Source organism: Merops nubicus, unplaced genomic scaffold (assembly GCF_000691845.1).
Source record: "Merops nubicus isolate BGI_N331 unplaced genomic scaffold, ASM69184v1 scaffold24780, whole genome shotgun sequence".
NCBI classification, from domain to species: domain Eukaryota; kingdom Metazoa; phylum Chordata; class Aves; order Coraciiformes; family Meropidae; genus Merops; species Merops nubicus.
The window spans coordinates 1-17,055 of record NW_008582560.1 but is presented as its reverse complement, the minus strand read 5'-3'; the positions used below and the strand labels follow the sequence as shown (position 1 = coordinate 17,055).

Genomic DNA, 17,055 nt, shown 5'->3' with positions numbered 1-17,055 from the left:
TTCAATTCCCTCCTCTGAAATCTTAACAGAAGAGGAGGAACATGGCATTTGCCTTCCAGTATTTACGAGAACGTTAGCTGAAAACATAGACCTGGACAGGGTCTACAGTCTTCCCCTGTTCAGCATTTGCTCTGCTGCTCCCCAGTCTGTTTTTAACTTTAGGATTAACAGAACTCATTTTGTTTAACAAAATTCAATAATTTACAGTATTGAAGGATATCAAACAATAAAATTTCCCTCATTTACAGAAGTGTATAATTTTCTGTGCATACATACTGCTGTTATGTACACACAAAAGGAACAGGTCATCAAAAGAACTTTTTGGCTGCTGCTTCTTGTTGACTCCTGAAAGAAAAAGCAAAGAGAATTCATTAAGTATTTATACTACAAAACTAGCTAATTGGTTTAAATAAATATTTCATTTATTTGGGGATTAAAGGATCCTATTCCTCGCCAACAGGGACTTAGGGAAATCAAGTATAAGTCATATCACAAAAACAGGGTATAATTTTTTTGTTTACAGAGACACTGGTAGCATTGCTGTAGTTCCAATTTTACATCAGATGCAGAAAGAAGCGAAGCATTCTGGACAGAAGCCAGGAACTGTGAAAGAACATACGAACTGATTTTTAAAATACTCTTAAGTACAATTTTCTAAAGCTTCTCATTGTCTGATTGGCCTAAGGATCATCATAGAAAAGGAAACACATGCAACTAAGCAGTGAAAAAAAAATTTACTTGAAATGGGATTTCCTCTTCCTGCTGGCACAGAACATATTTATTTTCTTACTGGATACAGACACTGCAGATAAGCCACACACAGATGCCAGACTTAAGAGGGCATCATAAATAACTGGAGGGGACCAGCTCCTCATTTGTCTTGGAAGCCATCTCTCTAGCTGATGGCATAACATGGCATAAATAAGAAACAACACTCTCTCCACTTTGTAGGGAAGCAGACACACGATAAAAGTTAGTGCCATCAGAAGTGTTGAGTCTTCTGTTAGGGTTCCTAGTGCTCCTTCCACAGAGGCAGCAAACAGCATTTTCTCTTCACATGGCAATGCAGCTATTTCAGTCCTTACTCCTTACAGTGTGTGTGAGAAAGAGGAGGGAAGGCTACAAGCAAGTCCTTACTCACAACATGATTTCCTTTCCATCAACATAAATTTCATTTGAATTTTATGACATTACAAGGAGGAAGATGAGAACAGAGAAAATATCCCAAGTAGCTGAGAGAGAGGGATGAAGGGATATATATTGTAAAAAAGGAGTTCACTCAGGAATTTGTAAGGTGAGAAAAGCAGCTTGCAGGTACACATATAACCAAAAAAATAAATTGAAATCACATCATATTTTGTTAAGATATCAGTAAACTTCAGTAAGTCCAGTAGAGGACCACAGGGATGGTAGTCAAGAGCTGAAGCACGTGCCTCAAAAGAAAAGAGGGAACTCTGCTTGTTCATCCTAGACAAAAAGAGGCTTCCAGGGGCCTAACAGCAGCTTTCTAATACCACCAAATGCTGTTGAGGAGACGGTGATAGTTCCTTCACAGTGATGCACATTATAAGGAATAGACATAACAGTCAAATTTGAAACAGGGCAGGTTCCCACTAGAAATACCATGGGAATTGGGGGGAAAATAAACCAGACCTCATTATGATAATTAAACATTTCCAATGGGGTCTGTAACGGCACTACGTTTTCCATTCTTAGAGGTCAGAAGACCTGACCAGTCTGAACACTAAGCAACTTGGTCTGAACTCAGTGTTGACCCTGCTTTGAGCAGAAGGTTGAACCAGAGACCTCCCAAGGTCTCTTCCAATCTGAATGATTGCTCGTTTTAAAGAAGATTAACATAATCATAGCATTGCAATTGCATTTCCAGTGAGTAGTTCTAAAAACATTTGGCCTGTTGTCTTTAGAAACAAAAGCATACTTACCTATACATGATATAACCAATGAATAACACTGTTTGCACTGCTACAAATATGAAGAAGTGCATTGTAGATAAGCATGACGGAAACGGTGGCAAGTCTGGACACTTCGATTTCTCACTAGATGGCTAAAAACCAAGAAAAAAAACATTTAAGAGCAAACAAGACTTGCCATTAAAAGACTGTTACACGTAAGAAACAAAACAAGGTCTTTACAACACAATTTACAGAATACAGCCAGAAAACCTAGATAGAAATAATACTACTTTGAAAAATCACAATCTTAATCTCACTTTCCCCTTTCACCTTTATGCTCCTCAGATAAACTGACTGATGTTAATCAAGAGTGTTATAGGGGAAAGAATAGACATCTGGTAAATTAACCCTGAAATCAAGAACCTTCAATGGGATCATAAGATAATTCAGCTGAATTGCTACCTAGGCTAGATTCAGATGCTCCTGAATGCAAATGCAGTCAGCTTTCACACTTCGAGACCTTAAGCAGAGCCTGCCTGAGTTTCCCCTGATTAAAGCTCTCCCTTCTGTGGAGAAGCAACAGAGAATGGCCTCTGTATGGAGCTGGTAAGTAGGGGGACAAAAACAAAAAAAAAGGCACCCAGAAAACTTAATTGCTTGACCTTGTTTCCACAGGAAATTAGACTAAAAATCATGCTCTTTGTGCAAAACTTCTCATCAAGACACAGATCATGCAGTTAGGTCAAGGCAGTGCACTTTTAGCGAAGCAGCTTAATGAAGGATTAATTGCTCTGTAAAATGTATGCTGGCTCATCCTAGCTTTTCACTAACAGCCAAAAAAAGAAGTATTACAGTCATGCTTTACGCTACCAGCAAATAAATTACCATATTTCGTTGTACTAAATGCTCAATGTCCCTCTTTACTACATGAAGGTGTTCTTTGATGTCGTTGAAGTGCTGAGTTGTTTCATAGACTCCCGCAGCAGAGCCAGGATGCTGAGCTCCACTGATCAATCTCAGAGCATCAGCCATGGAATTTCTGAAACAAGACAAACAACAAAGCATCTTTCGGGACAGAACAGCTTTTCTTACAAACAAGTTACTCTGGACACCTTTTAGTCCAATAAAATTAGTTTGAAATACGTAGTTCCTCCAAAAAGCAGAAAACAGTTTTTCTAGCTTCCAAGAATACCTATCAAGAAATAATTCCTTCATCAAACTATGATTTAAAAAAAAGGTTTTAAATCCACAGTCGGTTTCAATTTGTACAGTGCACCACCTCCCACAGTCATACTAAAAACAAGATCTGGCAAATATTCCATCACTAGACATCTGCTTTGCTTGGCTGATGAAATCTAAAACAAGTGTTTTATCTGAGGCTCTTGCTGAGGCTTTAGGATAAGCAGAGTTTAATGCAATCTTTGAAGAAAACCAAAATCTCTTTGAAAAATAAAAAAAAACCAAAAACAGTCATGTAAGAAATAAAAATAAAGAAGAGGCTTTAGGGATAAGAAAAGATTTAGATACATCCTTGTTTCATGATTATCACTTATACGAGAAACTCATTTCCCATATGCATTGTCATAATACTTAATATTGTCTTCATGCGAATTCATCTCCCTTCTACAACAAAACAAATTAAATCCATAAAAAGTTGAGGTTCCAGGACTAATTTTGTTTGAGGTAAACTAGTCAATGAGAGAAAAACAAACCTTAATCTTTTATCAATATGTTTATATAATTTTCCCCTACTGTGATGTTTCTTTTCAGTTGCAAAGAGGATTACTCTACAGCTGAAATGTTTATCATGTGAATGTTAATCTCTCCATTATTAAGAGTAAACAATCAAAATTTATGTCTTTGGATTTCTTTTTAATTTACTTAAAACTTCACATTTTGTTCAGATGAGAGCTTACTTCAATGTGTTCAAGGTGCAGTCCTAACACTTTGCACAGTGGTCAGCAGTTTATCATCGTATCACGGAATGGCTTGGGCAAGAAGGGACCTTTAAAAAGCACCTGGTCCAATGCCCCCACCATGGGCAGGGACACCTTCCACTAGATCAGGCTGCCCAAAGCCCAAGTCCAGTCTGACCTTCAATGCTTTCAGTTTTACACTCCACATAAGAAACAAACAAACAACCTGACTGGAATACTATACACTGAGTAAACCAGCAGCACCAACATATAATCGTGTTTGTGTTATACAAAATTATATATGGATTTTGAAATGGATCATACTAACTGTGAAAATGTCGAGCTAAGCATAAAATATTTACCTATCCTTTGAATTAGTATTATAATCACCTATTCTAGAAGAAAATTTTTCACTGGAAGATTTTTTTCTTAAATAACCCATGCAACCACCACCATGACCACAGCCTAACGAATGCTGATAGTCATTCTGCCTGCCCACATCTGTCCCATTGTTTACCTTGCCCCACTATTTTCAGCACTAGAACACAAATGTGACTTTCACTTTGTTCCTCTCCCCCCTAATACCACCATCCCTACCTAATTAACAGAAATCTGCACACCCATCCTCCCCAGCTGATCTGCTCTTTGTTAAAAGCAAAATAACTTCCCTAAATGGACGTGGTCTGTATCAAACTTAATTTGCATTTCCTTTTGCATGAACAACACCATGCTGATAGTTTCTACTGTATGAACATGCAAGATTCTTCTGTAATCAGATGATTAAGAAATCCACAAATCTTGACAAGAAAATTATTTTAGACAGTAAGTCCTTCTCCTGCGGGATAACCAGCAATGCAACAGCGGGCTGTTCATTTCTCCCTATAAATAAAGCATTTCTTTAATCTAAGAAAAATATTAAGACGATGTTACGCAAACCTATACCTAATAAGTAGTCACTGAAAGGGCAGACTGCCAATGTTAACAAGAAAATCTAATTTGCTCTCAAAGTATAAAGATTTTCAAGAATATTAACATAAAAGCTTTCATGGAAGAACAAGTACAAAAATGGAAGCGCTCTAATCTTCATTCTACAAAAAACTGACCTACTTAGATAAATCACAAGAGCTGCCCTTCAACTAATACAGCAAAACCCCCATAACTGTGGGAATTGTTTTTCTGATTTTTTAAGCCAAACATAAGGAATGTTTTAACTACTATAAATGAAGGGTTAAACCAACTTAAAGACATTGCTGCTAAAGACAGCAATTGTAACACATCTTAGAAGTGGTACACAGACATCCCTACAAAACACAGGAATTTTCTCAAACTCGTTGTAGCAATATAGCACCTGCAAGAAAAGGTTATTACTTCTTCTGGTTTGAAAACGTACGACACGCCTGAAAAACTGCATCTTAAACAGCAAAATGATGAAGTTCACTCAGATATTGCAAGTTCACTTTGGAATTTGCAAGTGCCCCTGCAGATAGGACATTCACTGGCACAAAGTCTTCTGACAAAAGACCAAACCAAACAACCAACAAAGAACCATATTCCATTCTTCTCTAACCTACCAGAAATGGGGACAAGAATACTAAAAAGGTCTACGCGATACCATTGGCACCTGAAAAACACCACCACATTTCTGTCTTCACTATGCAACGTAAGCAGCAGTAATTCAATGTTAGAGTGTTTCCCCCCTGCCGCCCCTTCAGTGCTGTATGACAATATGTCTTAGCACCTAACACACCAAGGAATTTTTAGTCACAATTGGGTTTCCAGTATCTCCAAGGATGGAAACTGCAAAATCTTCCCAGGCAATCAACCTATTTCAGGGTTCAATGACCCTTGCAAGTTTATTTTTCTTACATCTACCCAGACTTTCCTGTATTTCAGTTTATGAGCATTGCCTTTCACTCTGTCACTGGGTACCAATGAGAAGCGTACGGTCTCTCTCCATTACCCTTGCCACTTCCAAAACCAGGCATTTATCCACCTTGATAAGACACCCCCAACCCTTTTCTAAAGGTTATCCAATCCCACCTCCCTCAGCCTCTCCATACACAACTAATACTCCAGCCTTTCAATCACTTTCATGATCCTCCACTTGACTCCTTCCAGTACATCCATGTCTCTCTTGTACTGGGGTGCCCAGGACTGGACACAGGACTCCAACGTGGTGTCACCAGAGCTGAATAGAGAAGGACAATCATCTCCCTCGACCTACTGGCAATGCTCTGCATAACACAGTCTACGTGGTCTTTCCTGCAAAGGTGCATTCAGTGTCCAACTTCTTATCCACCAGGATTCCAATGTTCTTTTCTGTAAAACTGCCTTCCAGCTGACCAGTCAGTCCCATGGCTGTTTTGATGGACATAGTTACTCCTTCACGGGTGCAGGACTGTGGAAACTGCGCTTTCTGTCTCCTTATTTTTCAAAGTAAAGGCCAAGAGAGGACGTTAAATATCTTCTAGAGCTGGCCCTTGTTTCAACTGCCACCAAGAAGTAATGCTCTCTCAAGGCCTAGCCCTACTCCTACTGATAAAAACAATGAATCTACAATGGAAGTGAAAAGGAGGGAGTGGGGGAAAGGCCTATCCAAGGCTAGTACACACTACAGTTCTCAAAGACCTGACATAAAACTGTGAGTACTTTTTGTGATACACAAATCAGTAACACTAATAGACCAATAGGGAAAAATAATCAACATACAAGCTTTAGGCAGTCACAGCAAAATTAGGGGGAAAAAAATAAACCAAGACAAAAATATATGTCTATATTGAAGAAAGACGTGGGCTACTTAAAAAAAAAATAATTACAACAATAAGATATAAATCTCAACAAATCCTACTGCATGCACAGGTATTTTGATTTGTAGAGAACTTACATTACTTCAAAGACTGTTTACATTAAACAAAACCTCAAATATCTCTCATACAGTATTATCTAAATATATTACAGATTTTATTAATACTACTACATAATAATAAACTCATGTAATCACTGTATCAGAAGCAGACTGAGTATATGGACAAAGGTACTCCAATACACCTTTACCTTTTTTTTTAGGGTCACTAGCTATAAATCTAAGGTATTTATGCACATGTTGCTGTCAACACTCCAAAAATCAGAGCAACAAAATTCCATGACATAATAGGCTATCACATTAGCAGAAATTGATTGGTTTTAGAGTGGCTGGACTTACCTCTTGAAGTGGAATCTCATGACAAAAAAAGAAGGCAAATTAGGGGGATTAGCCACCCTAGGGACGTGAACTTGCTTTGTTATAGAAATTAAATGCATGCAGAGTCATCACTAAGGAACTGACACAGAGAAACTTCAAGTTTGTCAGTATACTCCTACTGAAATAATAAACAGGATTTAAAAGTTGGAAAATTATAGAAAATTCAAAACACAGCTTTAATATTTAGAAAGCGTTTACCTCATTTCATTTACTTGTCTAACGACCTCTTCTTGAGTTTTCACAACTGTGTCAAGCTCTTGCTGTGAAACCTGGTGTGGGAGAATAGAGGTGAGAAAAAGATCAATGTATCTTGCAAATATCAAATTGATCATGCTGCTGAAATTAGGCTGACCTGTTGCTCACAGTGGTGCTTGTGTGTTTGGTTTTGTGGTTGTGGATTTTATTTTTATTTATTTTTATTTACCTGTCCTTGTTGACCTGGAAAACCAGCTCCTCTTTTAGCAATCTCATCTGTGACTGCAGAGACGTATTTCCTCTGCTCATCCAGAATCATGTCCAACTGCCTGTTGAGCTGTTTGATTTCAAGATGAATTCGATTCTGCCCCTCAAAGATTTGCCTCAGCTCACGATCACTTACAGTTTCAAACACATCATCCGCTGATAAGAAAAAAGCACATGGATTTCTTATTTAGATGCATTCTTCATAAGCTGCATTTTATCATTCTTCTTGTGCCCTTAAAATTTCCACATCAATATACTATTTCTCCCCCATAATTTCTTACATTTGGTGTTTATTTATCACCATTACCATGGCAAAGGATGCCAAATGGGACCAGAAAAACTGAACAGAAATAACCACACATTTGAACCCAGACTCCATCTTAGATGTCCCATTTCAATACCTGGGTAATGGGCAACATAAAATGGAAGCAGGATGCTGTTCTGTTCTTATTAGAAGGCATCTACCTTTGCACAAGCTAGCACTGTCCTTCAGAGGAGATCTGCAGGTATTGACAGCTACTTCTTAGAGAAAGTAAGCTTTAAAAAATAGCTTGAAACAGAGAAGTGACTGAACATGTTAAGCGAGTTCCTCCATGGTTTCAATGACATGAGAAAAGATAAGAGTCCAAAAGACCATGGCAAAGAGATTTTGGGTTTTTTTTTCAATCAGTGGAAGGCTGGACAATATTTTAAAAATATAGATGAAGATAAAAGCCTGTAGGACCTTTAGAAAAATTCTATCTTATCACTGTGCAAAAAAAGACAACAACCTGAAATTTCAGGTCTAGATGTCTAAAGTACATTCCTGATATGTGTGTGTTTAAATAGCTAATTCAATCCATACAAGTAAGAAACAGACTGGCTCCCACCATATTTTCAAATAAGCAGATTATTTTTTGCCCAGCTCTAAAACAAAAACCCAACTTAATCATCACTTTACAGAAGGATGCAAGACCATCTCTCCCTCCTGCTCTTCCATACAGATTCTTATTGTTCCCACCATGTTTCCAGTTGTGTGTTTCCTTTTCCCTCAATCCAGGAATGACAAAAGGGACTCTATTTCAGAAAATACTTTACAAACAAAAGACCAAAGATTCTTAAATAAAGTAAGATCAGTAGGAGCTCAGTAAGATCAGAGTATCAGGCTCTAGTTCTGAATATCCCAGAAAGCAAGCGTTTTCCTCAACAACTGAAAAACTGCTCAAATAACTTGCCTGGCTGTCCTTGCACATCAGGATGCTCCTTCTGAAATTCTTCTTTCTTTTTATCTAATTCTTGTTGAAAGTGTTCAAACTCTTCTTGATACTTCTCTTTATCTTTTTGAGGAATTTCTGCGTCTGGTGTTGGCTTTAAAACGTTATCAGAGGGGAGGGGAAGAGATTTATTTTTTTTTTCTCATTCTCCAGCAAGGCTGTTCAAATTTCAGATAAGAAGACATAAATAGCTGAGCACATTAATATATTAAGTTGAAGTGAGAAACTGGACATTCCTGTGGAGACTCATAGCTGTTTCCTGTTAAATGCATACTTTCTGTAATTAAAAAGAGATGAAGTTTTACGAGGATACACACTGCCCAGTGGTACAGAACTGCTCTAGAGAAATGGGAAGTTGAAAGCAAGAACAGATTATTTGCCCACTTAGTACACATAGTACACAGTGTATTTTTCAGTTTGTTTTCTCTTCATGTTTTGCTTTAACATTTGGATTTTTGTTGACTTGTTGCTTTAAGAATCCTGGTCTTGAAAACAGTAAAATACATCACAGCATTACTTTTGAGTTTTCTAAAACAAATGACAGCACAGCTACATGCCAAAATCCCGACACAAGAATGCCAAGTATGACTTCAGAAGTAATGCTATAATCTGGTGTTACTTATATACAATTATGTATTTTCCTAATTACGCATAAAAATACTTACTAGTGCCTTCCCAGGATCAGTCAACTGGAAGGTTAGAAAAGACAGGACATCATGATCATCTGTATTTAACAAACAAAACCTACTGTTAATCGCTGCCGCCACACATCACAAGTCCTTGTACCTCCCAAGTCAACACTGCACTTGCTTCTTCATCTTCAGGCAACCACATCCCCCCAGGAGTTTACATGCAGCTGAGTAGGAGACTACACAACATGTTTGTCAGTCCTTCTGACAAAGACCTTCTGCTCGAGCCATGAAAAGGCCTAAGCATATCGGCAATTTGGGAATGAGAGAGGATTAATTAAATCATCATGGTCAAAAATGGCTATAAACAACCAATACTAGCAGAAAAACAAAAAACAAAACCAAACTGAAAACCAACCCTCTTGCAAGCCCTGCAATTCTCCACACCATTTGTCACGATTTTTAACATTTCCTACCTGCAAGTCCCCCTGTTGCTGCAGATATTCCAAAATATCCCTGTGATGGCAACACCATATCTTCCACTTTTGCACAGAATTCATAGTCTTCTTTATCCGGAGTAAAGCCATTGTTAATTAATACCTAAAAGAACAAATGCTTAAAATTTTAACCACACAAATCTATTTGTGTTAATTGCTTTGTCAGTTTACAGTAATTCAGCAGCTGACACTAGAAACCAAAAACTAGGTCAAAGGAAAAAATTGGGCCAATACCTGCTGAAGATGGTCACCTGACAATCAGGCCTGAAGAAAAGATAGAGGCAATTCTTTTTTTTTGGCTTCAGTCTGTACTAATACTGACAGACCTGGGGTTGCCCAGTCCTCTGAGGCAGAGGACCATGGCTGTGGGAACACTGACTTCCCATTTGCAGACACTGAAAGTGTAAAGGACCGGTTTTATCAGCTGAATGTTCCTAACTCCACAGGACCTGATGGGATCCATCCCAGAGTACCGAAGCAGCAGGCAGATGAGATGTTACAATCTCTCAATCATCCACCAGAAGTCTTGGGAGGTCCCTGACTGGAAGTTTGCCAGTGTTATTCCAGTTTACAAGAAGGGCATTAGGGAAGACCTAGGAAAGCATGGACCCGTTAATCTAACCTTAGTACCTGGAAAAATCATGGAGGTCACACTGAATGATACTGAAAGGCATATAAAGAACAATGCAATCATCAGGCACAGTCAACATGGATTCACAAAGAGCAAGTCCTGTCTAACTGATTTGATATCCTACAATAAGGTCATCCACCCAGTGGATGAAGCGAAGGTGGTGGATGTGGTTCTGGATTTCAGTAAGGCTTCTGATCCTGTCCCTCACAATATGTTTCTGGACATGTTGTCCAGCTGTGGAATGAGCAGGTCCATGGTGCTCTGGGTGAAGATCTGGCTGTACAGCAGGGCTCAGAGGACTGCAGTGAAGGGGGTGAAATGCTGGGGTTTGAACCCCGAGCCCCGAATTAAGGTTGACATGTGGGTGATCCCCACAGCCCTTCATAAAGAGGGGGTGAGTTTGCCTTTCAGCTCCCCCCAGGGTGCAGCTGGCCCTGCAGGAGCCACGAGGTAAATGAGCCCCAGGTGTCCTGCATTGAGTGACCAAAGGTCAGGGGTCTGCTGGGGGATAAAAGCTGGGACCACTTGCAGGAAGGGAGGAGAGTCTGCCTGTGGAGTGGATGCACTTCAGTTTCCTGGTTGGGGAAGGACCCTCCTGACTCTCCTGGAACTGGGCCCCAGTCAGCTTGGACCTCTGCAAACATGGGCTACAAGGGTGAGTGCTGGCCATGTGGCTACCCTTATGTGTTCAACTTGCTGATCTGGCTGTTCCCTTTCCATCCATGGGAAGCCTTGGCTCTCTGTTTGTACCACCTGTTGTTGGTTGGATTATGTCTTTTTTGGGGTCGTTGGGGGTAATGTCAGTTGTATGTGAACTGGTTGACTTGTTTGTACCCCAGCAATCATTCATGGACTGTCCTTTCTGTATTCAGTACAGTCCACTTATTGGTTCATCTTCCTGCTGGCTGTGTCGTTCCTGTCAGGCCCAGTCACTGGCAGAACAAGGGGGTTACATCTGGCTTGTAACCGGTCATCAACAGTGACCCTCAGAGCTAAATTCTAGTGCCAGTATGCAACATGTCTTTCAACTCCTGCATCCAGATACTTGATGACACCATTAGTAAGCTTACTAACGATACTAATCTAGGAGGGGGTGTTGACTCAAGGGACAAGAGGCCTTGCAGTGGGATCTCGGTAGCTCGGAGCACTAGGCAATCACCAACAACATGAAATGTAACAAGAACAAATGCTGGAGTCTGCAACTGGGATGGAGTAATTTCAGACACAAGTATAAACTGGCAGAGAATCAGCTGGGGAGCAGCCCTGCAGAAAAGGGCCCAGGCATCACAAACAGCAGGACAAGCAGGTCAGGAGAGGTGACTATCCCACTGCATTCAGTGTTGGTGCGACTGTTGGTACAGTCTCACCTTGAGTACTGTGGGCCTGACAATTTTAAAAAGGATATTAAGGTACTTGAACGTGTACTTGAATACATAGGACAACAAAGCTGGTGGCATGACTGGAAGGCATGTCCTGAGAGAAGCAGCTGGGGACTCTGGATTTGTCTGGTTTGGAGAGAATGAGGCTGAGAGGCAACCTCATCACACTCTGCAGCTTCCTGAGGAGGAGACGTGGAGAGGGATGTGCTGAGCTCTTGTCCCTGAGATAGGATGCCTGGGAATAGCTCAAAGTTGTGTCAGGGGACGTTCAGACTGGACATTAGAAAGCATTTCCTTAACAAGGGGGTAGTCAAACTCTGGAACAGGCTTCCTACAGAGGTGGTTGATGCCCCAAGACTGTCAGTGTTAAAGAGGCATTTGGACAATGCCCTCAACAAACCTTTACTTCTGGTCAGCTTTGAAGTGGTCAGGCAGTTGGACAAGATGATTGCTGTGGGTCCCTTCCAAATGGAATTACTCTATTCTAAAACTGATTGTGGTGTGATAATACCATCTCTGGTTCAAGAAGCCCCTGACTCAGGGATTATTAAAGAACAGTCTATCAAAAGTACAGATCCTCATAAGGTTCTGGCCAACACAATTTTGGTCTGATCTAGAAGAGTCATCCCTTACTGTTCTTAGTTTGATTCTAAGCTTAGAGATTCTCTCTTCCCCCACAGATGCGCTTGCAGAACTCCTAAATTTACCTGCAACATTTGGGCAAGAGGAGTTCCTAGATCAGGGATCACAAACGTTCAAAAAGAATAACAACTTGGGAGTCTGAAATTTGATTTGCATTCAAAAATGGCAGACAGCTTTTACCATTACAACACAGTACAAAGTCCACCCTCTTTTAGGTTCATACGTTGTTTACTTTTAGAAAAACTTTTACTACAAAATGACAGCTATATCAGAAAAATCAGCAATACCTGCTGAGTTAGTTCAGGGAACTACAGATGCACTCATCTAGCTGAAAGAATCTGTCAAGCATTTGAACATACTGCACCTCCTTCCAGCTTCTGCTACTGAGCTCAACATTCTCAAGGTTATTGGAATTAACCACAGGAGGAATCTGGGGTTTCAAATAATTGCAACAAGCTCAGAAAGCTGAGAAACATGAGTAATTATGTTGTTTCAGAGTACTTACAGTCAAGGTTTTTTGGTAGTATGTTATCTTTACTCGAACAGGATAGGGCTTGTTACGGAAGTCCCTCTGACAGGATGCCAATGCTTGTGTGGAACCATCACTACGCAAGAAGACAACTTGCATAAAACTATATCTTATGATTTATCAGCTAAGACAAAAAAGTATCAGTGTATCATTAAGCAACATCAGAATAGTTTTTAAATATGCAAGTTTTTCAAAATCTGTCTCTCAATTCCACTGAGTTTTTCTGAAGTCTGGGATCAAGAGAACTAGATGCTTTACACAGGACACAATATAGATAGAATGCAGTGATGGTGGAATCTGTTTGCATCTAAGATACATTTCTCCACTACTGAACTGAGATGGAAATAAGCTGTAGCCCAGACTGCGCTAACTTAGCTAGACATCTCTCTCCTCAGAGAATCCAAAAAGATGTCACCTGTGCTGTTGGCAATAAACAATCGGAAATCAAAATTAATCAAAGTAATTTCAGTAACAGGCAATTAGCTTTCAGTTAGTCACTTCTGTCAGTTATTAGCTGTGTGTGGAAGATACCCATAAGCAATGAAGAGTTAAAAAGTCTGTACCTCCATTTACCTGAGTTCACCCATCCCAAACGATATATGCCACTTGAATATTCAACTTCTGTGCTGTTACTGCCAGAAGTGTTTTAACAGATAGAAAAACTCAAATGTAAAGGAAATATCAAAGACTCATGAGAGAAACCTTTAATGTTTCTCAGAGGTTCATGTAACATGTCATCATTCAAAAGCAAACATTCACCATTAATACAGAAAATAAAACTTACTTCTGATGGTCATACAGAAGTTTTCCATTGTTGCCTACAACAATCACTCCAGGATTGTTTTTCTAGAAGAAACAGCAAAAAACTGGCACAGTTCAGTTCAAAGTGAAACCTGGGTAACATCACTGATAGCCTCTCTGTGATAAAGCACCTGAAGTCATTACACTACAGATGTTTTAATTCTTTCTGCACTTCAAGATTACATAAGCAGAATGACCGAGTAGCGCTGTGCCCAGCTGCGCGTTCTGCAAGAGACTGCCAACATTCCCCTGGCATGGTTAGGGGGGGAAACACCACACATGAAGTTCCTCGAGATACTACTGATCACCATAATTTGACAAACACAGATGTATAAAAGCCACAGGTAGGAGAAATTCCTATTCAGTGAAGACTGAAACTAATAAACCACTTAATACATCCAACTTTGGCAATGTAACACTGGGAAGAACATCCAGACACCATGTTGACATTCTACAGACCCTGTCACATTCATTAGAAAAACCTGAGGAGTTATCTGTCACAGACTAAACAAACTCTGTTGAACACATCCCCAGTTATTTATACTGCTAGAGGATGACAACAAGCTAAAATTAAAAAAGTAGAACATATTTTCAGTGCTATTCTGGTCATCTCCAGGAATCTGTGAACTCCAGTTTTTACAAGGGCACAAGATTTCTGAGTTAATCTCTCTTCCCTCTTCAACATCTCAATTCATCATCTCCCAGAGTGTGCTGGTTTTGGCTGGATGGAGTTAAATTCTTCACAGTATAGATTGTATGGGGCTACGTCCTCAGCTTAATACACTAGCATCCAGAAGCAGACTTCATCTAGTACTGCCAACTCCAAGCATCCTGCTTAAGATGTTGATTTATAAACTGCAAAGCTTTCCCTCCCTTGTTTCTAAGGCTGTAGGTTATACTAGAGTTGAATTTTTATTTCTCTGTAGAAGTAGTGACAATAGTTTTTTTAAAAGAGAAATACCATTTAATACTTCTGAAAACCTGAAATTTTAAGAACCACATTAAATGTCACAAGAGTTGGCAGCACATCCCTCCTCCTACCTTTGGAGGGAAAAAAAATAAAAAGTTATTCCCCACTTTGGATTCTCTACTGTCTTTTCAAGTTCTTGTACGTGCTTCCACCCAGACATGATCCCCAGCAGGAACTGGACCACCCATCAACCATTGGCACTGAGTACTTGTGACAGCAGCTGTCTACTACGCCCTAAGGCAGATTGGAATTGGGTTCCACTCATGACAGCTTTGCAATGGAACTGTTTGTACATGCTTCATATGCATATATGCAGAATATCTGCAAGTATGCTCTGAACTAATTCAGTATTACTGTTGTTCAACTGAAATGAGCAGCGTGAAGATGGCATTAAATTATTCCAGTGGTACTGAGCAGGTGTCCTGGGTAAGGACCAGCTACAGCACCAAACATTTTCCAGTAACACATTAAAACAGCAACAAGAAGAATTTCTCCATACTAGGACTGTTACTTTCTTCAGTCTTAGTATGGAGAAACTGCAGATCTGTTCCAGGAAAAACAGCATCTCTGAAGACAGACACAGAAATTTGTGTTTCCACAGTGTTATATTTCGATACAACATGCCTCTTCCAGTGCACCACTCTGCATGTATCAGCATTTCAAATTGTACAGGGGTATTCCAAATTTCAGCTTGTACATATGTCCATGGTATTTCCCCCTCCAAATCTAATACAAGAACCAATGTTTGGTGGAGATCTCAGTATGTCTTATGCTTTAAGCTTAAAAAAAAAAAAGTGAAAAAGTCTAGTAAAAATTCTGTGAGGGAAACTACTTTTTTAATGTATTCTTTTGAAGTGAAGGGAGTGACAGTAAGAAAATAAGATCCTAACTTTCCCCCACAAAGTTTTATGTATGAGACAGGCATGAAATTAATTCCTAATGTTTGCTAGAAGAGTTTGCATCTGACTAACCTTTCCATCATTGTCAAAGGAATCAAAGAAAATTCCAACACCATTCCATTTATCAGCTGCCCCGAAAACAGGACCTTCCAAGCCTTGCTCTTCTGTAAACCAGATTGCCTATTACAGAAAGCAAGTAAGAGTCATAAGTCAATATTCACTTTTTATAGCATGTCTAGTTGTTTTTCAGCTAGATCAAATTCTTAATACCAATCCATCAGCTCCAATTCGGCCTCTTCCTGTAACTCGAAAGGTCACTTCGACTTCCCAATATTCAAATATTGACTTGGTTTTTGTCCACACAGACCCTCTTTGGCTTTTCAAAGACGTTGTTATACGAATCTGATCTGCACTTGGTATGGCATCTAGAAAGGAAAAGAACCAACACTGAGAACATGGAATAGAAGGTACTGCAAGTGCCTGAACAGACAATCAACAAATCTAAACTCAAAGTGTTCTTGTCTCCTCAACTAGAGAATAGTTTTAAAAATATTTTTTTTTTAGTGGAGTATTCAAAAACTTGGGGAGGGAACTCAACCCCCCAACCCTGCCTTTGCTTTCAACAACTTGCTTACTACTGCTTTACAGATTTAATCAGCTTCCATTTATGACCACAATGTACAACTTAACAGCAAAACCCATGTTCTATTTAAGATATGTATTAATTAAAAAAAAAGACTAATCAGGTTTAGCTTTCTGCTGTATCCCACATGACTTTTCACAAATCACTGTTCTGCTTTTTAATTTTGTTCTAATTTTCTGTTTAATAGTTTAAAAGAACTATAGGCATACATTTAGAAAGAGAATCATTCACTTGTATTAATATTTATTTCTGTGATTATCTGCTTAAAAATGCAGAAAAAAAAAATCACCTAAGGACAGGTTCCTTCATGTCGCTTGTAGCGTAGTGTCAAATAAGAGCCGAAAATTAAAACTCATTAATTAACCAATATAAATTGAAGTCTGTCGAAAAGTAAAATACAACAAATGACTGCATGGAAACCATACTAAGGTAGAACCTCATGTACAGTAAATACCTATACATTTTACAAGGGGGGGGGAGCGGAACTGACAGAAGACAAGATGCCTTTTTGAGTACAATCAGATCCTCAACCCAGACTGCGGAGACCACCAACTGCATAAAGCACGTTCAGTAAAGCTGTATTTGCCAAGGCACTTCTCCCCTGCCGAGCTCTTATACTGTGGAACTCCACCGGCTTGCTGGCCACGCAG

The 17,055-nt window shown here is 39.5% G+C and overlaps 1 protein-coding gene across 1 annotated transcript; it reads right to left on the bottom strand.

Moving 5' to 3' along the window:
• Positions 1 to 16,187, bottom strand: LMAN1 (lectin, mannose-binding, 1; the record flags this gene model as incomplete). Its single annotated transcript, XM_008938119.1, has 12 exons — positions 1 to 345; positions 1,944 to 2,065; positions 2,799 to 2,952; positions 7,269 to 7,339; positions 7,495 to 7,688; positions 8,747 to 8,879; positions 9,451 to 9,509; positions 9,891 to 10,014; positions 13,069 to 13,168; positions 13,877 to 13,938; positions 15,835 to 15,942; positions 16,033 to 16,187. Coding segments are annotated over 12 exons (1,319 nt in total), but the record flags the coding sequence as incomplete, so codon positions are not given.
• Positions 16,188 to 17,055: the final 868 nt, after the last annotated feature.